Genomic DNA, 22834 nt, shown 5'->3' on the forward strand with positions numbered 1-22834 from the left:
AATAAAGAAGAAAAAGTGCATATAACCCACATTCCTGAAGATACCACCCTGCTTCCAAGAGATCCCTGCCTCAAGTAATGAATATTCCATTCCCTTGTTAACAACTGTCAATAAAAGATGGAAACCCAAGTCCCAGTGGGCGCAGCTCTCCCTTGAGCTCTCCTGCTCTCACATCTAGAGAGTGTACTTTTGCTTTAATAAACTTTCCTTTATCCATTTTGAGATTATTTTTGTGACTGGTGTAAGAAAGTGGTCTAGTTTCATTCTTCTGCATGTTGCTGTCCAGTTCTCCCAGCACCATTTGTTAAAGAGACTGTCTTTTCTCCATTGGATATTCTTTCCTGCTTTATCAAAGATTAGTTGGCCATACTTTTGTGGGTCTAATTCTGGAGTCTCTATTCTATTCCATTGGTCTATGTGTCTGTTTTTGTGCCAATACCATGCTGTCTATACACAATGGAATACTACATGGCAATGAGAAAGAACGAAATATGGCCCTTTGTAGCAACGTGGATGGAACTGGAGAGTGTGATGCTAAGTGAAATAAGCCATACAGAGAAAGACAGATACCATATGGTTTCACTCTTATGTGGATCCGGAGAAACTTAACAGAAACCCATGGGGGAGGGGAAGAAAAAAAAAAGAGGTTAGAGAGGGAGAGAGCCAAAGCATAAGAGACTCTTAAAAACTGAGAACAAACTGAGGGTTGATGGGGGGTGGGAGGGAGGGGAGGGTGGGTGATGGGTATTGAGGAGGGCACCTTTTGGGATGAACACTGGGTATTGTATGGAAACCAATTTGACAATAAATTTCATATTAAAAAAAATAAATAAACTTTCCTACTTGTACTGCTCATCCGCTGTGTTGTGTCTGTCCTTGAATTCTTTCTCATGGCGAGACCAAGAGCCCCTGGCAGCTACAGCTTTTGGACGGGCTGGGTCAAGGCTTCAGGGCCTGAGGTCTCCCTAGTCCACCCCGCAACAGGAGGGGGTCTTAGGAATGGGTGGAATGAAATGGTTTGCTCCCCTGGGTCTTGAAGCCTGATCTCTCGCTAGGGGGGACAACTCAAGGGCTCCCCTGTAGGTACGAGCTGGTCTGGTATCTGCAACAGGTCAGCAAGCCAGGGGAAGGCAAAGGCAGATGTCCAGGGTGGCCCTGTTGAGGGGCTTGGGGGCTGTGGACATCTAGTCCCTAAAACATAAAATTAGCTCACGCCTTTCTCCTGCTGAAAAATTGCCTGTTGCTTCCTATTACAAACTCCTAATCATCCCCTGCAGGGCTCTGTGCTTCTCAGACATCATCTTGTATCACTTCCACCCTAATTCACTGTGCTCCAGTTGTGCTGACGTTTTTTCTACTCCTGAAATACATCAAACTTACTCCCACCTCAGGGCCTTTGCACTGCCTGCTACTTTTGACTGGTATGCTCTTCCCTGGATCCACACATGGCTTAGGTCACTTAGGTCTTGGTTAAAACTCCACTCCCTCAATGAGGCATTTCTGAACCACTCAATCCAATGTGGCCCTTCCTCTGTAGCATCCATTTTGCTTCTCAGCAAAATTCTTCTGATTGAAGGATCCTGTGTGTTTCTTCTCCTCTTCCCCCGCTGGAATGTACCTCATGTGAACTGAGTTCTTATCTGTCTTGTTTATTCTGTAGCCTCAGTGCCTAGAACAGTGCTTGGCACCTGCTAGGTGTTCAATAGGCACATGTGAAGTGACTGAAAGTTCCGTTTTCGGTCTCGTCTGCCACCTCAAAGCCTTTTGAAAAGTCTTGTTAGAAGTTTCGACCGTGGGGCTGTGAGGGCGCTTGAGGCGAGGTGGTAGAGGGAAAAGTAGCTTTGACTGAAGCCAACTGGTCTCTGCTGGGGTGGCGAAGGCCATCCAGGCTGCACCTGCACGTGAGAGGATCCCCGCAGAATCGCTGCTGAGCAGGTCGGGTCTCTGACTGTTGTGACGTGGGCCTCTGTAGTCGTTTTTGGCATTGCCGCAGACTGGGGGGCTCGAACACCAGAAATGTGTTGTCTCACAGACTGGAAGTTCAAGATCAGGATGTTGGAAGGGTGGCTTCCTTCTGAGGGCTGTAGGGGAGAATCTGTTCTAGGCCTGTCTCTGACTGCTCGCTGTCAATCTGAGGTGTCCCTTGGGCTTGTAGAAGAATCACCCCAATCTCTGTCGTGTATCTTCACCTGGTGCTCTCTCTGGGTATGTGTTTGCCTCTGTGTCCAAATTTCCCCTTTTTATAAGGACACGGTCATATTGGATTAGGGTTGGCCCCAACGACCTCATTTAATCTGGTCATCAGCAAATGCCTTATTTCCCAACAAGGTCACATATACAGGTATTGAGGGGTAAGACTTCGACACAGTTCAACGCATAACAGCATTCAAGAGAGGCTTGGGGCATTCAAAGCAGCAGTCTCTGCTTAGCGGAATGCCCTGGAGGCCAAGTTTGGCGTCCTGAGGGATGTGCTCAGAGAGGACGCCTCTCCCGTGGACAGAAAGAGTCCCAGGATGTCCCCCATGAGGGCAACTGAAACCAGAGCCACCAAGGGCCGGGGCATCCTGGAGCTGGCTGCTCTCTAACCACTGGCCTAGTGTGTTTCCATCACGGCTCTTTCCTTTTGGGGAGCAGTTCCAAGACCCAGGCAACTATCGTGCTCACCGTAGAGGAAACAAATCTCTGCTTTAATTGCTTGTGCAATTAGAGCGCTCCTAGTGCCGGAGACGTCACCTGGAAAAACACTTTGGCTAATTTGAATTTAAGCGGAGCTCCGAAATGACTGAGGGCCCTGCCGCGAGGGTCTGGGCCCGCATGCATTCCGCAGGCAGCCCCGGGCCCGGGCCCGGGAGAGCTTGAGCGGAAGCTGCTGGCATGTCCCCACCCCCACGCGCCCCTCACCCCCAGAGTGGAGGGGAAGCAGGCTGGGGTTGCAGGCGAGGAGGCAGCCTCCCTAACAGCTGCCGATCCGCCGCCGGGAGACTGGAAACAGAGCTGAAATTCGGGGAGCTCCGAGGAGGCAGAATGTAATTGTCTCGATTGGAATTTTCCTGGGCCACCAGCCAATCCTGCTTCCATCTTGTCGACCTAAGCATCAAGAATTTGCCTTTCATCATGCTGCTTGAGAGCGCCCTTCTCCTTTTCTGCCTCTTCAGACTCCTTATCTGAGCAAAGCACAAGGAAACCACTATTCAAACAAAAAACGGTCTTGAAATTCAGAATGGAAAGCAGGCCTCGCGGCCCCCAGGAGATCCCGCCACCAGAGCAGGGCAGCAGGCAGGTGGGAGGGGTGGGGGAGGGGGGCTGACCTTGAATTCATCAGGAAGGGACATGGAGTAAGGTCATGCCGAGCCCTGATCAGTGTGGATTAAGTGAAGGAGAAGAAGAAGAGAGAAATGGGCAGAATTTAGTTCCTTTTTTTAGGTGTATATTCAGTCCCTGGGGATCCCAAGATGTGTTCAGTAGAACCTCGGACCGGGATCCCGTGGGTGGGGTGGAGTTTGGTACAGGAGCTGGGAGAAAGCCTCTCTCTCGGAATCAAACTCTGCCTTCTCTATGTCCTCAATGTCCACACTTGCTGCCTGTTAGCAGGGAGGCTTTGCCCTCTCCCAGGGTGTCCCTCTGTGCAGAGGGAGCCCCATTATAAGACTCCAGCCTCCCTCTTGCCTAGGCTGGGGAAGGTGGACTTTGTAGCAGGACCTGGGCACTGCCCTTCTGCTCCCCTCTCTCATGGGAACCCGCTGCCCCCAGGGATCAGGCTTGTTCCTCGATGCTGTACCTAAATCCTAAGCCTAGTAGTCCTCCCAACTTCTGCCACATGGGGGCACTTGTCCAGGGCCGCAGGGACCATCACCTTGGGAGCCCATCTATAGCTCTAACACTAAGTTGCAGGCTCCAGTCTAGGGGATATTTTGGCTTCCATCTGTCGTATCCTTTGCTTTATTTATCAACTGATTTTAAATACCGCTAAAGGATACTGGTGCTGTTTATTGAACCACCTGAAGCCCCTCGGCTGGCTTATCCCATCCCATAACAGCCCTTAGGCCACAACCCAGGTAGAATGCTCGAAGTAGCCATTCTTCTGCTTTACCCCGCTGGGAGATGCTGGCTCTCAGATCTTACAGATGCTAGCAGTTTCCTTTGATCCCTGGATGACTTGGAGTTGGCAGAGACATTCTTTGATGTGTGACCTCTCCAGGGCAGAGATGCCAAGATTGAGAATCCGGGTCAGAGGGAGACTCGCTATCTGATCCCAGCCCCTGTTGACCCAGTGAGAGTGCTGGGAAGGCCATCTTTGGATGGTGCCTGTCCCATTTGTCCCCAAGCTGGCCAGCCTGACGGGCTCCAAGAGAGTCCGGGAGCAGGTCACCATGAGGTCCGGCCTTTGAGGACTGTGGGTGAAGCTCTTTCAGAGTCCTGATGGCCTTGGGAAGGGGGGTGGTCATCACCGCGAGGCAGGTGGGCCTCCTCCCGCCTGCTGTGTGTGGGAGCAGACCTCCCATTCGCCTTCTTGCTAGTGCTCGCGAAGGGCAGGATGGGTCCCAGAGCCTCAGGAGGAAGGTCTGCTGCTGTCCACACAAGGTGGGCTTTGCACAGCTCCGTGGGGTGCCAACGTGCTGTGTAGTTAGTATGAATTTATAGAGTTATCACAGTGCCAGCAAATAGCAGCAAAGGACCTCGAAGGAGGGCACCTTTCCTAAACTCGCACAAAATTGTCATTTGGGCCAGCGGTCTGGATGTGTAAGTCCTTTCAAGACAGACTTTTCATTCTACGAAGGAGATACCTGAGAGCCGTGGAGAAGAGTCTTCGATCAGGTCATGGATCTGGCTGGTGGCCGAGGCAGGACAAGCACCCAGTTCTCCTGAGCACCGGTGTACTGTGTCCCTCTGTGCTGTCACATAACTTCGCCGACCCCCCCCCCCCCCCCCCGCCACACACACACACCTTGCTCCCTTCTTGCAGTTTCTGTGATAACATGGTGCCCGGGCAATGTCACCTCACCCCCTCAGTACCCTTCTTGCCGCGATGACGGCACCAGCCAGGTCAACCCCCTCCCCCTCCCTGCGCGCACCCCCCCCCCCCAAGCCTACCTGTTGTGAACTGGGTGGTCGTGGACTGGCTCTCGTTGGTCCCACGGACGGCACTGACCCACACCTCATAGCGGGAGCCGGGCCGCAGGGCCTGCACTGAGTATTGGCTCAGTGGGGGCTGGAGCCGGAAAGTGGTCTTCCCGCCTTCCCCGCCCACCAAGCCATACTTCAAGAGGATGAAGTCGACTTTGGCTCGAGGTGGGGTCCACTCCACGAAGGCCACGGTGTCCGAGACATCTCGAACCAGGATCTGTGTTGGCCCATCAATGACTGAATGAAAAGGGTCAAATAGAAACAAGAGTTTGAGAAGTGGGTGTTTGAAATCAGCTCTCTCCTTTCCTCCTTCTGTTAACTTGATCAGTCAAAGAGAGGATGGGTGTTATTATCCCAATTTATAGATGGGGAAAATGGGACACAGTAAGATGAAATGGCTTTTTCCTGAGGACACATAGAGGCAACAGGGGAAGTGACATTGGAAGTCAGTTCCCCTGAATCTTGCTCTCACCAGGCTACGGCTTTTCTGTGCTGTCACTTCCTCATTTGGGCAGGGGAAGGGTACCTATTGCTTGAGGCCAGCACAGCTTCCTTCTGGAGGTAATGGGAAAGAGAGCTGAGAACTGTGCTTCTGGTATGTTTTTCTGCCCTTCTCTTTCTTTGAGCCCTGAGGAAAGATCTACCAAATCATCAGCCCCATCTAAACATCTGAGACTTCCAACTCAGTTGCCAAAGGGGGTATCATGAATATCCAAAAGATATGCTTGCTCAGCCACACCTACAACTCAGTCAATCCAGTTGCTAAGTCTATACCACAACCCAACAGACATTTGTATGTGTGGACATAAAACATGCCTTCTGGGGAAACTTGCTTCTCTGGGAAAAAAAGAACTCACTTTAGGAATAGTATCTTGTAGGCTATTTTTTCCCATCTGTTCTTGCATATTCCTGAGCTAGGAGGGCACTTCACACACGGGAAGTCCCTCAAGGTTATTTAGCAGCGTATGTCCCTCCTGAGCCCTGGCCTCTGGCACTGAGCAGTGGAGGGGAACATCACTGTGGGGTGGTGTGAACTAGAAAAGCTGTTTGGTTTCCTAGGGTGCCCACTGTCCATGGTTCCAGCACCCACTTGGGGTCCTCTTCATATTGAATTAGTGGTGGGGTAGAGAAAAGGGAGAGAATGTAGAATGGAAATAGAAAAAGAAAGAGTTTAGTGAGGACAATAGAGAATGGTGTTCTCAACTCCTCATGGTTGTTCCGCAAGGCCAATGTGTCCTTCTTGAATTACTCATTATCTTCTCAAAGAGTAGTCCCAGCTTCCATGTTTGCTTTTATAATATGACTACACCTCTCTGGCTGGAGTTGATTAATATTAATATTAGTATTAATGTTCTTCAAGGATTTGGAATTGGAACCAGAGACTCAGGTTCTCTGGTTAGCTGCTTTGGGACCATGGAGAGCCAGGGCTAGTGTGGCCATTGTCTACCATATTCACACATCAATGTGTGAATGATTTAGAGAGGGAGACAAAAAAGGTGGGGAGGGGGTTAGAGAAGGAAGAGGGTGATTTATAATAAACACATATTTAGGGGGCATATTGTCACTTCCTAACACAAAGCTCCAAAAACCTTTGGAATTTCCTAAGTGATGAGAGTGATAATGTCTTTTGTTATGTTAATGAAGCGAGGAAGGGGCTGCCTGCCCAAGTAGTAAGCCATGTGACCTCTGGTCCACAACTGTTTCTGCCCGCGTAATGAAGCCTTCATAAAAACCCAAAGGGACTAGGTTCAGAGAGCTTCCAGGTTGGGGAACCAGAACCACATGGTTCCACGTGCACCATGCTGGGCCCCAAATTTTTCAGGTCCTTGCCCTGTGTATCTCTTCATCTGGTGTTGATTAGTGTCTTTTAATATCCTCTGTAGTAAACAAGTAATCCAGCAAATGGATTTCCTGAGTTCTGTGAGCACCTCTAGCAAATTAATCAAATCTGAGGAGGGGGGTGGTGGGAGCCTGATTGATAGCTAGTTGGTCAGAAACAAAGGTAACAACCTGGACTTGAAGCAATTGGCATCTGAAGTAGAAGGCAGTCTTGTGGAACTGAGCCCTGGACCTATGGAATTTGCTGTTGTCTCTGGGTAGATAGTGTCAGAATTGCATTGAATTGTAGGATGGCCATCTGGTGTCTCAGAGAATTTCTTTGTGTGGGGACCTCTATCTTCAACACACACACACACACACACACACACATGCTGGAATTGGTGCAGAATTTTAGGAACAAATATACATAGAGAAGCAGAAATGAGTGACTGCGTGGAGACAGAGAGAGTAACCTGAATCTGACTTTCCATTTTCTGGTTCTCATTTTTTTATGACACCCAGATGCATTCTGGTCCTAGGGTTTTAGAAGATACTCTTTGTCCTTCCAGTAAATATTCTTTTTTGCTTTAGATAGTATAAGAAAGTTTTTCTTTCTTGTTCCCAGAGAGTCTTGACTAGGACTGTTTTTTTAAAACCAGTCCACACTGGACCACCTCCTACTGTCTCCAAAATGGAGCGTCTCCCTCAGGATGGACTCAGTCTGACTCTGGGCTTCTCAATCAGGACATTTCCCTGGTCACTCCACCCTCTTTCTGGGTCTAGCCCAGTCCTGTTCTCTATTAACCAGCTTAGGATTTTTGGTTTAGCATCCACCAAAATGAAAATCACCTGGCCATTTTGTACCACCTGGCTTGGAGTTCAAATGAAGTTCTGTTTTTCATATTTGGGGTAATAATTATTTAACAGAACACATCCAGATGTTTTCAGCATGCTGAACTTAATGGTTTCAGGTAACTTGGACCCTTTAAATTTAATTTAATAGTGAAATGGGAGAAATGGTCTTCTAGCTGCTGTATAAGCATAAAGCCTGAAACCTGAAACATAGATACTCAGGAAATGGGTGTTGAGTAAAAGGAATGAGTGGATATTCTCTGTGTCCATGTGAAAGAAGGGGAAGCATTTCAAAGAGCTGGAGCTTCTTGAGAAAAAAGAAAAGAAGATGTCAGAGACTCCGATGACCATGTAAGGCTTTGGTCCTCCAACTCTTTAAATCTCCAAGACCCTAATCGGAGTGGATTGTCCATATTAGTGTATGATCTGCAGCACAAATCTGGCTCTAGCTGCAGGAGGTCTTATAATTTGCATTCCCCAGAGGGCCTGCCTGGAAGAGAAGTCAGTCTGAGTGTCTATGAGGACTCAGAACTTCACAGGAGGGGGTTGGTGTAGGTCAGACCTTAGCAGAAGGAAATAATTAAATAATCGTTTCCTGAAAACAGCAGACAGGGTTTGGAGACAGTCATCTCTTCTGTAGCCGCTCTTGGATTCTGCCCTTCTGTTGGCCACTTAGTAGTGGTGTCTTGATTCCAGTCAAGTTGGTATCAGCTTGCTTTCAATTAAGTCCTAATTTCTGAACAAACACATGTTCTACTCAAAAAGTAAACTGGAATAAATATTTTTCTTTCCATTTCTTCATGACTCGGTACACAATGCCAAGCTATTAACTAGGACATTTTTCTTAATTGAAAAAAAAAATGTGCCTAACGTTACCACAGATTTTTAAATCTGGAATTTGAATCTTAGGGAGCTTCCAAGCCAAAAAATATGGCAAATTTTGCAAAAATGTGGTTTGAGTAGAAGACTGAGGCAGGGTTAGACTATCTTCCCCAAGTGTGGAGGAAGAACTTTCTACAGCTGTAATGCTCTTCTCTGCCCTCTTCTGAACCATCTTCTTTGTCTAGGCTTTTGTTTTCCACTCATGCTTGCTTCATATCAGTTCACAGGAATGACTGGGGGACCTGAAACTTTCCATCCCAGAGGAAGAGCACATGTCATGAAATGTCAGGTTCCAGCATCACCTTTGGGATAGAGTTGTGGAAAAGCTCTAGTCACTGGCATCTGAAGAAATTTCTACAGAGTACTTTTAGGTTTTGTGGCTATGGAGTAGTTTCTTCTAAAACATGTTTGCAGTAGAACAGTAGTTTTAAAGCCTTTGTTGGGGAAATAATACTCTTTTCTCTTAAATAACAAAATCTTAAATGACTATACAAAATACAAAACATGTGGCGCTGCCTTGGTTGGAGGGTGTGTTGGGCCTGGGTGTGGGTGTGATCAGAGGCTCAAATCTCCCCTTCGTCCTTGCCCTGAGCCACTGCCATGGAGCCCCAGTGTTCTAATGGAACATAATCTAATGCCACAATAGTTTAAAACCAATGTTTTCTAGACTGAGCATAAGCCTCAGCACCTGATGCTATTTAGTTTGGATCTAATTAGCAAAGTATGAATCACCAGTCCATAAACATGGTCTCATTACATGGTGTTGTGGTTCCTCTTTCTGGCCAACTTGGCCTTTGTCCTAAACTCATGACTGGCTTTCTTAGGTGTCAGTGTGGGTTTATGAAAAATAAAGCTGTACCAATATTCCCCTATCTCAGTTTCTGTTAACTAAAAGGGGAAAATGCTTAACTTTTGAGTCTCAGCTCCCCCATCAATAAAATGAGAACCAAAAATGATACCAGATGCTATTTGTAACCTTTGAGAAGTTCTTGGGAAGGGCACATGCATATGCATCATATTTGTTAATTTACAGTATTAAAGTTGGCCTTCCTTTGTTAGCCAAGAAAACAAGAAGGCAAAATATGGCACAGGTACTGAATCAAATCTAGAGACAATGATCTTGCATAAGATTAACCGTGGGGATGAAATAATAATCAACTTAAGTCATCACCTTAAACAGTGACCCAACCCACACTTCCTGGTTTCGGATGATTTGTTTCCGCCTGCTCTCACTCCTAAGTGTGTTCTCTGAGTACGTGTGTATACACTGGGTATTGAACACTCACCTGCCATCAACAAAGTGCTAATCACTTTGTGTGCTTTTTCTGATTTAATTCTCACATCAACTCAAAGAAGGAGGTATTGTTGTTCATCATTAGAAAGTGATGGGAAGTTTGGGAAGGGTTGGATGACTTTCTCCAGATCTCACAATAGATAGGAGTGAGTTAGTTCTTGCTGGTTCCAAAGCTCAAGATACTAGGGGGTGGCAAACGAGGCCTCTTTAAGATCAGAAGGAATACACTGGAAATCTTAACAGAAAATTTCCCCCATAGAATACGCTCCCAGATTTCTGTGCTTGCAAGGATTGGCAGTAGGGAAGGTATTCAGCTAAGTATCTGGTAGGGTAGCTCTATCTCCAGGTACCCAAATCATCTTCAGCTCTGGGAGAAAACCTGGCACCCTCTGTCTCTCTACTTCTTGGGCAATCTGCAGTCCTTTCTCCAGAGTGACCTAATGGATAGGCATAGGAAGAAGGTTTGGAGGCACTCACCAGTAGAGACGCTGGCCGAAGTAGGGGGGCTCCGGGCTTGCTCTTTCAGAGCCACCACATTGACAATGTATTCCTCCCCTGGCTTTAGTCCTGTCTGATTGAAGGATGTTACATCACTGGGGAGCTGTGCAATCACCCCTCCTTCATTATTCTGGAGGGTGGGAGGAAGGGAGAAGCAGAAAAAGCAGAAGAGAAAATCACCGGGAGAGAAAAGTGTGAAACGTTGATGGTAAATTGTGAATTAAAACTGGGGCCCACATCTATTCTTGATGCTGACAGCTGAATATCTGGGGCCAGGAAAAAGTCCCAGTAGACTCAGTAAGAATCCTATCACTCTATGAGATTTGGCAAACAGAGAATCCATTTTCAAGAACATTTCTTTGGCCTTTCCTTAGTCTATTGAGTTTGCCAGTACAAATTGGTCATAAGGTGATGTCGATTTACTCTTGCCAAAGATTCAATGTTTGATGGTTACGGCTAATATCCATCAGATTTTTTGGCATTATTATGAACATGCCCTTGGCTCTTGAGAAGAGTATACTTGTGTCTGTGTGCGTGTCTGTGAACATCTTCACGTATACACAACATTTTTCACACTGAGACATTTTCAGTTTTTGAATGAGCTGAGCTATCATTTTGCTCTATCTGGAGTTTCTCATGGTGTTACACTGGATGCAAATCTGTCAATCTCTTGTTTTCCCTTCACCCAGATGAGTTAGGAGTCAGTGATACAACCAGCTATGAAGTACAAAGAAGAGAAAAAGAGAGCATGGAACAAAGAGTAACACAAAGAAGAGAGGAAAGAGACAAGTCGGTGGATGAGGAAATGAGAAAGATGAACCTGATGATGTTGGGTCCAGGATCATCTACCTATCTGTTGGCGTCAGTTATTATACATTTTCTATGTGTGTCCCTGGAAATGGAGGGGACAAGAAGACTCTTTGTGTCACTTCCCTTCTTCCCTATTCTTTGGACTTTGTTTATGTCCCCCTGGAGTGCCCTATATGTAATTTATAGCCATACCCATAAATCAATGTGACACATGCCCCTCCGCCCCTTCCCCACCCCTCCTCCCTCAGCCAGTGGCGGCAACCTGCGGATCACACAGTTATTCTCTGTGGCCATGTGTTTGATCTTGGCATGCCCTGGCCAAGGTCTTATTTAGAATTTTACGTATTAGATATTAAACAGGCAAACCTAGCACAGGTTTTTGTTTTTTTTTTTTCCTGCCTCAGATCAGGGTGATAGGATTCTCTCTGCCCTGTTATACACCCAGCTGCCTACCATACATACTTTAGTGGCCATGTTAATGCAGATAAGACATATAAGAAGGTATTTGTACAGAATGCCTGTTCAGATATATTTAGCTTGCTGCGACACTACATCCATCTAGAAGGAAAGTCCTGATTTAGTGGATAGAACCTTGCGATAGGAAGTGGAGACCTGGGTTCTTATTTTAAGCCTGCCACCAACCAGCTATCTAATGTTCTTTAAGTTTGCTGAGTTTTAATCCCTATAAACAAACTAGATGTAGGGGCGCCTGGGTGGCTCAGTCAGCTAAGCATCGGACTCTAGCTCAGGTCATAATCTCCCGGTTCGTGGGTTCAAGCCCTGTGTCTGGCTCTGTGCTGACAGCTCAGGTCTGGATGAAGGCTCAGACTTTGTGACTCTGTGAACTTGAGGCCTTTTGTAGCTCCAGCAGTCCATTCCTCGAAGAATTTTGAAGTAAAATGATGGTGAGATCTCTGTCTTGTTAGCCAAATATGTGTCATCTGTCATTGAGTCTGATGAATGACTGAAAAAATGCTATTTGATACTGAAAGATGAATATGGGGATAAGGCACCTGAGTGAACATTATGCTCCCACGAGTGCTACAGTTAGGGAGGGTATCAGTCGGGTCAACAAATTCTGGAAAACCAGAACTAGGCAGGCACCTCTGGCAATTTGGAAAAGTTTGTTCTAGATGAACAAAATAAAATACTTACTTCAAAGAATAGGAAGGAATCAGGATACCTTTTTAACTCAAAAACTAATAGCATAATTTGGTTAAGGGAAAAATCTTCTCAGTTAATATGTTACAAAAGGTGTTTTGGGGTTACGCCTCTGACCTTCAGAGACTGAGGCCACACAAGCTGACTTTTGGTGCATCTTCTGCATGGAATGAAGCTATGTGACGGGTTCAGTCTGGCTTTCCCTGTGTCCTAAAGAGAAGCCCCACAGTTTTGAAGCTTTGGTTTTCAGACTCGCTAAAATCATAGCTTGCCAAACCCTAGAGCTGAGCAGAGAGCTGGGGCCTGGTGGCTGCTTCCCACATCCTGTCTTCCAAGGCCAGGCTGGTAGGCTCAGGGCCACTCTCGCTAGTCAGTCCCCACCATGCTTTTGTGAGCCCAGACACCACAAAGGTCCCTTTGTATCCTCAGTGGCATGGAAAGAGGTATTGGGCATTGTCCTCCTTGAAGCCCTGGATTCCAAGTTGAGGGTACAAATACTCCACATAAGGCTGGTTAGCAGTGTGACAGATGGGCGTTACCTTTGGAATGAAGCTGATCTCCCATCCATCGAAGGAGAATGAGAAGGGCTCCCATTGCACCTCTACAGTGGTCTCCGTGATCGTCTTGAAGTGTAGCCCTTGAGGGGTAGAGAGATCTGGAACACAGCAATGTGGGTGACCATGTCATGGCTGTCCCTGGCAGGGACAGAGAGCATCACCTGGGGCTTTGCCTGGGTACAATCCCTCCACACCACGGGTCTGCTGGGCAATCTCAATCTTATGACAAACACCGTGGGTCCCACGTGCAGGACTGGCCTGCTCTGTCGTGGCCCTGGTGCCGCTCTGTATTGGCGAATGAATACCTGAGTGAGCTTAACAAATCATCTAATAACTACTTTTTAAATGCTTTCTATTGCATAATAGGTGACCAAAGACACCCTTTCCTTTCCTTACTAATGTGGCAAACCTTGGTATTTAATATGATGCCTTTCTCAGAGAATTTGAACACTACCTTTGGAGGCTCTAAGGATTCCTGAGAGGCAATAAAATGTCCCCATTTCACACCCGGGAAGAGAGGTACAGAGACGGTTGGCTAAAGATGTGGAGCAAGCCAACTTCAGAATAAAGACTAGAATGCTTTTCTTGGTCATCTGACGGGCAGTCTGTGTATTCGGCTTAGCCCACATCACCAAGTCTCGGATGGTCTAAGAGTTCCATTTCACATACACAAGGAAAGCAGAGGCACACACATAGGACAATGGCGGACACTGGGAATTTGGCTCTCATTCCACTGTCTCCCTCTTTTCTCTGGTTCTCCTTCATTATTTGTCCCTTAGCTCCCTCAGTCACCTTTGCCTCACTTATCTTGTTTTTAATTCCTTTTTTTTTTTTTTTTAAATTTTTATTTATTTATTTATTTATTTTTGGGACAGAGAGAGACAGAGCATGAACGGGGGAGGGGCAGAGAGAGAGGGAGACACAGAATCGGAAACAGGCTCCAGGCTCCGAGCCATCAGCCCAGAGCCTGACGCGGGGCTCGAACTCACGGACCGCGAGATCGTGACCTGGCTGAAGTCGGACGCTTAACCGACTGCGCCACCCAGGCGCCCCTTTTAATTCCTTTTTTAATCGCCCCCTATCTGACCCTCATCCGCACACACGCACACGCACATGCACACACGCACGGGCATGCATAGGTTCCGTGAGGTGGAGCTATGCCTGTCCTAATGGAGTTCCAATTACCAGCCCTGAAATACGGCAGCATGACTTTTCTCAGTTCTCCAGGGAGCCTGCTCCCATTTTAGCTTCGCCTCTCGTGGGATATTCCATTGGAAAACTGACAGATTCTCATCCCTCCTGTTTGGAAGCTTCCTCGGTGCTTCTGGGTTGAAAGGCAGGTCTGATTCTGAACCCACTCGAAGGCATGTCAGGTGAGTTTACATGATTTTGTCCTTGTCACCTGGGAGCTTGCCTGAGGGGATGCCCTGAATTGACATAATAAACGCCGTGGGGGATGGAAACCTCATCACGGTGTGTGCACGTGGACCGGAGAGGAGACGCCTGGGAGTCGGGCCAGCCACTTGCTGTGGTGACTCATCCCGGAGCAAGGTGGGAAAAGCGGCATATGGTGACCTGCCTCTCTGCACAATCATTGCAGATATTTAAAACTGGTTCTCAGGCACCAGAGGAATTAAAAAAAAAAAAGGTCAAATATAAACAGAGATAATTATAGGCATATTTACAGAGTCGGCATTCATAGGGGGAATCCAGTATTCTAACAAGATCTCTGTCACCTGCAAAGCAAGGGGATGGGACGATTTCTTGCATTCTTTCCTCTCTGCCTGTCCCTGTCCTTCAGAGTGTGATTCAAGTCCGTGAAACCTTCAAGACCTTCTCTTTTTTCTTTGACCTCTCCTTTCTCTGAACTTCCATGGCATTTATTATCCAAATACCATCTTGTCCTTTGGGACCTACGTAAAATGGACTGAGATCTCTTATCCCTTATTTGGTGATAGGTCCCATTTACTAACCCAGAGGCTTCTGTTTCATGGTTACTATCTTGTTCCAGTTTCCTGCTACCTCTAAAATCTCTGTGCAACATAGTAAAAAGCATTTGGTCTTTGTCCCTGATTCTTGGCACACAGCTCCTAAAACTTTTGGAATCTCCAGAGCGATAAGAATATCTTTTGTATGATTGTGAGATAGCTAGATAGCTGGTTTCCAGAAAAGCCATGTCACGATGTAAAAGATCAGAACCTTCAACCCATCTTCCAACCTCCAGGGAACGGGGAGACGCGCTGGAGACTGAGTTAATTACCAATGGCTGGTGATCAATTCAATTGTGCCTACATAATGAAACCTCCACAAAAATCTCTAAATATCAGGGTTGGGAGAGTTTCCAGGTCGGAGAACACGCTGAGGTGCTGGGAGGGCGAGGTGGCCAGGAAGCCACATGGAAGCCCCCCCCCACCCCCCCAACCCCTTGCCCTATGCATCTCTTCATTTGCTTGTTCCTGAGTTGTATCCTTTATAATAAAGCAGTGCTGGTAAGTCAAGCACTTTCCCGAGTTCTGTGAATTTCTAAGGAGTTGTCCAACCCAAGGAAGGGTTGCGGGAAACTGTTGTGGGCCAATCAGAAGTGCCGGGAACAACTTTGGACCAGTGACTGGCACCTGACCGGGCAGTTCTGTGAGATACAGGCCCTAACCTGTGGGATCTGACGCTAACTCCAGGTAGATGACGTCAGAATTGAATGGAATTGGAAGTCACCCAGCTGGTGTCTGAGAGTTGAAGAAGCAGTATTGGAAAAGATGATTTAAGAAATCAGAGGTGTCTAAAGAAAAAAAAAATAACAGTGCCTTTGTTTCTTCTCCTTCTTCTCCTCCTCCTCCTCCTTCTTCTCCTCTTTGATGTAGCCAATGTTAATACTTGGTATGCAAGCTTTTAAAATTTTTCTGTGCTTAAATAAAATACGTGTAAAACACAGATATGCACCTATAGGAATTTCTCCCTGTTCTGGAGAAAAAAGAAAAGCTCTTGCTTATGGAGAGCAGTTTAGCTGGCCTCTGCCTCGGTCTCCACCTCTCTTTCTCTCCACTGAATCTTTCTAAACTATGCTCTGGAGCTTTACCTTTTATAATCAAGATGGACTCTATTTTGCTAAACAAAAGACCATGAAGAAATTATGCCACTTCTCTCTGAGGAGAAGTGGGTGTTGTCAGTGTGGTTTTAAATAAGATTTTTTTCCCCACTCTGCTATACACTTACCATCTGTAACATACCATTTAGCACTTGCTTATTATACGTCCTATTTCATATCTCCTCGTTTTGAATCCCTAACTAGATTCAAAGTCTGCATAAGTCTCGTACTTTCTTTGACTTCTAATCAGACTCAAGCTTATAACAAGTCAGAACTCAATAATTGGTTTTTGTCCTTTTGGTTCTATAATTGATGGGAGCTGCCTGCATTTGGAAATTCTCTTAATCGGAAGTGCCTTTTTAATGATTTACCCTTTACTAAGTGGATCACGTTGGAAGCCCTTTTCCTCAAGAGCAATGATTATTGCAGGCATCCCCGAAGAATTTAGAAAAGACACTGCTATCATGAATGCCCATGATCTCATGTAGGAGAAAAGAAAAATGAAGTAGGATGGGGAAATGTTACGTACGGGTGGCCACCTTGGCAGTGATGGGAAGGCTGAGGATGTTGCTAATGACAGCGTAGACGCTGATGTTGTAGGTGAGACCTGGCTCCAGCTCCGTGATGGTGACACCACTCCAATCTCCAGGTACCCGCCGCTGGAGCTGGAGGCCCCCCAGGGCCGTCGGCTGGTAAGAGATCACATATTCCGTCACTGCCATCGGCCCGTCCCATTCCAGCTCAATGGACCTGTCGCTGATACCAGCCACTCGCAAGTCCTCTGGAGGGGCAACTACCGGGAGGCAATACACAGATAGCATGAGCTCAGAGGACTGCCTTCCCCATCCTGGACTCAACTCTCTTCCTCACATCTCACCCCACATGCCTGTCTGTATGTTCTACTCCCCTCGCTGGCCTTGAGTGATTTGTAACTCCCTTTTGTTGTCTTTTCTGTGCTCAGTATTTCTATCTCCACGGGGCCCTGAGTGAGTGGTATGCTGGAGCCTGCTCTCGCTGGCTTGCGAAAGTTGAATGTCAGATCTTCAGGAGTTTTTCAAGACAGCTGTTACACAGAGCCATCGTTAAAGATTAAACTTTATAAATTTACAATTAAGTGAACTGTATTAAACACAAGGTAATAAATACTCAAAACTCGTCCCTTTCAACTTATTCCACTAAGTTTTACTCTTATCTACGTCCTTGAGGTGGTTTACATGTGTTGTCCCTCTCTGGTGGAGATACTGTATAATTGCATTCTACTGCAAAACTGTTCCCGACCCCATGTTTAGTGATGTATGTCATGTTGGTGTTTTGAAATTGGCCGTGGAAGGAGTATTTCCACCATGGACACTGGCAAATTCTACAAAGCCAGGTTTTTAATTTTTTCCCTTAGAGAGTTAGTTGTTACATATTTAACAGCACACAACTGGCCAACGTTTCTGGTAGTGTAATAAGTATATGTCACCAGATTACCCTGGGGACCAATATTTGATTTGGCAAGTGGGAATAAAGGCTTATGCCTGGTTATCTTACAAAATATAAGAAGCCAAAACAGTAAGTTCTGGGTGCCATGGACCTATGAAGGCCTTCAAATGCTTTATCGTATTATTTTCCCTTTTAAAAAGAGACTGTTTAAGATTTGAAAGAAATGTAACTTGTGTTAAACTAATTTTATTAGCCTTGATCTTGGGGATGATGATAAAGAGGCATTCTTGAGGGCTTTGCTTTTTCTCTCTTGTTCCACTTCTCAAATGTTACTCAAAGTATCACCCAAGAATAAACCTCACTGAAATAGTCTTTCATGTATGGTTCCCTTAGGAAGTGAAGACGCACCACTAGTGTATTAAATAATTGAACCTTTGAGCCCAATTGGGGGGTGTGCCTGTCATGGGACCTGCCCAGAGATTAAATTTAAAAAAATTGGAACGATATTTAAATCATTGTAATTAACTCATAAATTTACATGTAGTGAAGACTGTAGTTAGCTTATGAGTTGCCGTTGGCTTTGAGCCTCTCCTCTGAATGTTCTCACTCTTTCACCTCCACAAAAGCACAGGGCTGAGCCAGCTGCCATTCACAGGATCATGTGAGTGGGGAGCACTCGTGCTCACACAGGTGCCCCCAGCTCCTCGGCAGAGGCAGAGATAACTAGCCCTTTAACTCAGACTCATGGGATGGAAATTAGGAACATATATTTGTGGTGTTTGGCATTTGCTTTGACTGTTTTTTCCCCAAACTATTCATTGTATAAAACCATCTAGAAAGCAGAGCTCTCTCTGATTGAAGATGGTGAATGCTGACTGAAACAAAAAAATCATAAACATTCGGGTTTTTTTTTTCATTTATAAGACCAAATACATGTAAATGAGATTTCAATAATTAAACTTCAAACCATCATTTATAAGCTCATATCATTTCTAATGCTGACATTATTAAAGCTTTGAAGGGCGCTGAGATCTTTGGGATAGCCTGTGTGATGCACGCCAGCCCCTGGACCAAGGCAAGATGGATTTATATATAGAATGTGTCAGTGCTTTGCATGATTATACTGAGCATTTATTGTAACCTAGGCACAATGCCAACCATTCTTACTCGGATTATCCCATTTCATTCTCTTACCAACACTATGAGATAGGTATTATTATCACTCCTATTTTATAGATGAGGAAACAGGCTCCCACAATTAGCAAACACAGAAGCTAGGATTTGAATGAGGCATAATGGTTCTAGAACCTCTTAGTAAACAATTATCACTCTACATTTGCCCAGGATTTCCCGGTCTATAAAACATGTTCAGACACACCATCTAAATGAAATGTTAAGAAGTCCTTTAATGGCAGCCTTATGAGGTAGATTGGGTAGATACAACGATCCCAACTTTATAAGTGGAGAAACTGAGACCCAGGTTAAGGGACTTGCTAAAAATTCAGAGAGTTGGGTCAGAATTGGTTCTCAAACCCATATCTTCCATACCTAGCGTTCTTTCCCCTACAATCTGTAGGACAGGTTACGGATTGTGCCAGATGCCTTTTTTCATTTATACACAGCCATCTAAAGTAAATTGCAGTAAAGGAGAGTTCAGACTATTCTTTAGGACATGAATTCTGGATTGGTGCTTATCCTAAAGGTAAGAAACTTATTTTAAAAAGGATTCTCTACTGCTTGCCTCTTGCGATCCAACACAACTGATTCCAAATAGCCTAAGTGGGACTTCTCCTGTCATAGTCACAGAAATGGCCATTCCAAATTTCAGGTCATCAATAACTCCTAGAGTGCTTGGGGCGAGTCAGTGTATTCCTTTTTGGTTCATTCTCCCAGAAAATAAAACGAATAATGATCCAAGCAGAAAATTTTGGGATTTTAAGGTAAAAAGGGAGTATAGAAGGATTTTTGATCTTGACAGCTTAACTTGGCAAGTTTTTTATCTTGAGACCTGAGCCTGGTGGTAAGCACTGCCTTCACTTGTGATGAGAAAGCAGCAATGGTGTTGTTTGTGGTGGAAGGTACTCTTGGGGGCCGTGGCTCAATGGAAGAAGCCAAGACCACCACCATTCATTCTATGCCTTAGCGGCAGCCGTGTACTGAGATGTCAGTAATTCTCCTAAAATGAAATGGTATTGAGCTATTAAAAAAACACTGTAGAACAGCCATATGCCTTGATTCAATGAGTCTGGGATGGAAGCAAAATGTTCGTGGTCTTACTTTCTTTGGGATTCTGACTTCAAACTTGGGGGAAGAGCAGACAATTAAAAAGGAATGAACTGTGGCTTGAAGAATCAGAGTTGCTTATCCGCAAAGATTCCATGCCGTTGACTTTTTAGATCTTGCCTCAGTTGTGCACATATGTGGTGAGAGCAGTTGGAATTAGTTCCACGAAGTGTCTTGCTCCAAGGAGCGAGTAATTTCAGGTACCAAAGGTTGGCTGGCTGCAGTGCAGGCAGAGGCAGAGGCTGACATTGATGGATCTCCGCAGGTCTGACTGAAGTCCAGGGAACAGCAATCTGGATTGTTTCAAGTCCCTGCTCTGGTGGTTCTTTAATCCTGCTGACTCATGGGGAGTTTTGGCCAGCTCACTGGACAGATCCTGTGCTAACCTCCTTCACTGGGGGCAGACGTGGACAAATAGTTTAACATGCTTCTCTACCCCCCCTCTAACACCTTAAAAACTCATTTGATAGGGCTCAGCTTTCCTATCAAAAGATTATTTCTTTATGTATGTGGCTCTTAAAATTTTTATTTTTCAATTCCGCTCTAGTCAGCAGCCTGGAGAGGATTAAAGAGTGCTAGAAGTTGGTAGGAGACCAGGGTTCTCATTCTTTCTCCGCCATTAATTAGCGGTCTGGCTCTGGAAAAATCTTTCTGTCTCTCTGGACTGCTGCTTTTTAAATTTGTAACATGAGAAGCCCAGTGTAGCTTCTTTCTACGGCCTGTTTTGAGTGCTCATATTCATGCATTTTTTTGTTCTATTATCTTTACACGGCCAGAGAACAGAGGCAGAAAGGTTGAGATTTTGTCCCATGGCATGCTATGAGCAAAGATCAAGGCTCAGAGTCAAATATAGTGGCCTTGTTGACACTATTCAATTGTATCCAAGCTCTAGTGGTCTAGGGGGGCTCAGAATGAGGCCCACACAGTGGGCAGCTATTTGCCATGGCCTTGCCAAAGAGAAAAGAATGACACGTGCAGAGGTATATTTTGTGGCTCTCCACGAGCTCACCTTCCTTGTTCTCTCTCCTGTCCTCCCGCCTGCTGGCAAGGGGGAGCAGTGACACTGTGATGTGTGCATCTGGCCAGAAATGGCAAACAGTGGGTAAATAGCCCCCTCTCCCACAGCCTTTTCACAAAGAGCAAGCAAAGTAGCACTTTAGATAATGACCTAGATACTTCTCTGGAAGAGACCTGTAGTGTTTGGTTTGAAAGGCAGGCATTGAGAGCAGCACCTCCTACAACGAGTGATGGCTCCAGGGTTGCTATAGAAACAGGTAGAGGTTATGCAACTGTCCTTCCTCACATGCTTGGGGAACCTGTGAAGTAATTCATCTGGGCCTCCGGAAGTCTTCTTCAAACAGCACAGAGGTAACGTATTGGAGGTAACATGTGTTCATGGTTTGGAGTCAACCGAGCTGTGGTTATGCCAGGAGCTGCTGTGTCTTCCATGAGTGGCCAGGTGGGTTTATCTACCGTTCAGTCTGGATCCAGGGTCAGGTTAAGATTTTGTTTGCAAATTGACCCATTTCTGTAGACAAGCAGGGTCAAGAACATGGCAGGTATGTAGAGCCCAGCAAAGATCTACTCTGTTGAGAAGCATGTGGGCCACAGAATAGCCATCCATGGCAATGGCTCAAGCCAACCCTTAGCATCCTCTGATGGGGCTTCGTGGAGCCTCATCCTGTGGATGGAACCTAGGGCCATGTTTCACCCTCCCCTTCCCAGCGACTACTTACTGAAGTGGGATTTAAACAAAGGCTTAACTTAGTGATGAGGCTTAACTTCTGCTTGAATCTTCCTTTGGAACAATTGGTATAACAGCTATTTGTGTTTTTAGAAAGGTAGTTCAGTAAACAAAATTGGGAGGCTAAATGAGATAATTGAATATGGAAAAAATGAAGGAATGTGAAAGATTCTTTTCCTTAGTAGTGTGTTATTGCCTTGCTTTTTTTGTTTTTTTTGTTTTTCGTTTTTTCATTACTGCCATTGGTCTTTTGAGAGAATTTAAGTTGAAGTCACAACTGAGGGAACCTTGTCCAACTAGTCTGTTTATCTGGGTGGGGGTCCCTGGCAATGTTGAAGAACAAAAAGCTACTGAAGTTGACCTTCCAGGGGACAGTCCACCAGAAGGCTTAAAAACATTTGTTATGATTTTCATTTTTAAATCTTCCCAGTGGTCAATCGGAACCACTGTTATGGATTCGATCGTAAATGGAAAAGATCGAGATCAGTCACTTCACCTGCTACAAAAACAAAATGTATCAGCAAGAGTCACTGATTTAGTTAGAAGAGGATGAGCAATAAAAGTGAGATGATGAAAATAATCTGCTTTCAGGTGAAAAGAACTATCTCCAGTGAGATATTAATATTTTTCCCACTGCTGGATTTAGATGTTCATTTCAGGACAGCACCTTTGTATCAGCTTCCACAAGGTAAGACTACAGATGGGGCTGGTTCCAATTCGCTCAATGTCATCTGGCACAAAGCAAGTCACAGCCTTTTAATATTCTGTACTAATTGGTAGAATGTGAGTTGTTGCTTGATGCTGTTAGGACTTTATTCCTGTTTACATTTCATTCCTTGCCTGTAAAGACTTTTTTTTTTCCACGTGGACACTAGATCATCTCAGAAATGAATAACTGCTGGCAATACGTAAGTTCTGACATAACCAGAGTGCCTAGTGAGTCTGTGCAGTAGCATTGGGAAGGACGTGCCCCTGGAATATGGCAACAGGTGAGGGGATATTTTGGGGCAGGTGGAGCTCGTGGAAACCCCCTGAGTTAGAGAGTGGCCAGTCCCACAGTGTGGCCCTCTGCTTTCTTCTGCCTCAAGGACAGTGCAATGCTGCCACCATTATTACCATTGTCGTTCCAGTCGCAGGGGTAAGATCCAACTTTCAGCCAAACTTGACTTTCTTGATGCCTGCCCTTTCCCCCCTTAAATCTGCCTCATCAACTGTGACTGACTCAAGAAACCAGCTTTCTTGTAAAGCAAATGAGCACAGCCCAACGGGGAATTATTTTGCATGAAATACACCGTCCCTCCCAT

At 45.7% G+C, this 22834-nt stretch overlaps 1 protein-coding gene across 1 annotated transcript in view; it reads right to left on the reverse strand.

Annotated features, from left to right (window-relative positions):
- The window catches only part of TNR (tenascin R), a 407762-nt gene that overhangs the window by 58562 nt on the left and 326366 nt on the right, over positions 1-22834 (reverse strand). Inside the window, exons 5-8 of the mRNA XM_058701985.1 lie at positions 16608-16871; positions 12979-13094; positions 10448-10598; positions 5092-5361 (exon numbers count right to left, since the gene is read on the reverse strand). Of these exons, the coding sequence (XP_058557968.1) occupies positions 5092-5361; positions 10448-10598; positions 12979-13094; positions 16608-16871 (801 nt within the window). The remainder of the gene's footprint in view (positions 1-5091; positions 5362-10447; positions 10599-12978; positions 13095-16607; positions 16872-22834) is intronic.

Source organism: Neofelis nebulosa, chromosome 15 (assembly GCF_028018385.1).
Source record: "Neofelis nebulosa isolate mNeoNeb1 chromosome 15, mNeoNeb1.pri, whole genome shotgun sequence".
In the NCBI taxonomy this organism is placed as follows: domain Eukaryota; kingdom Metazoa; phylum Chordata; class Mammalia; order Carnivora; family Felidae; genus Neofelis; species Neofelis nebulosa.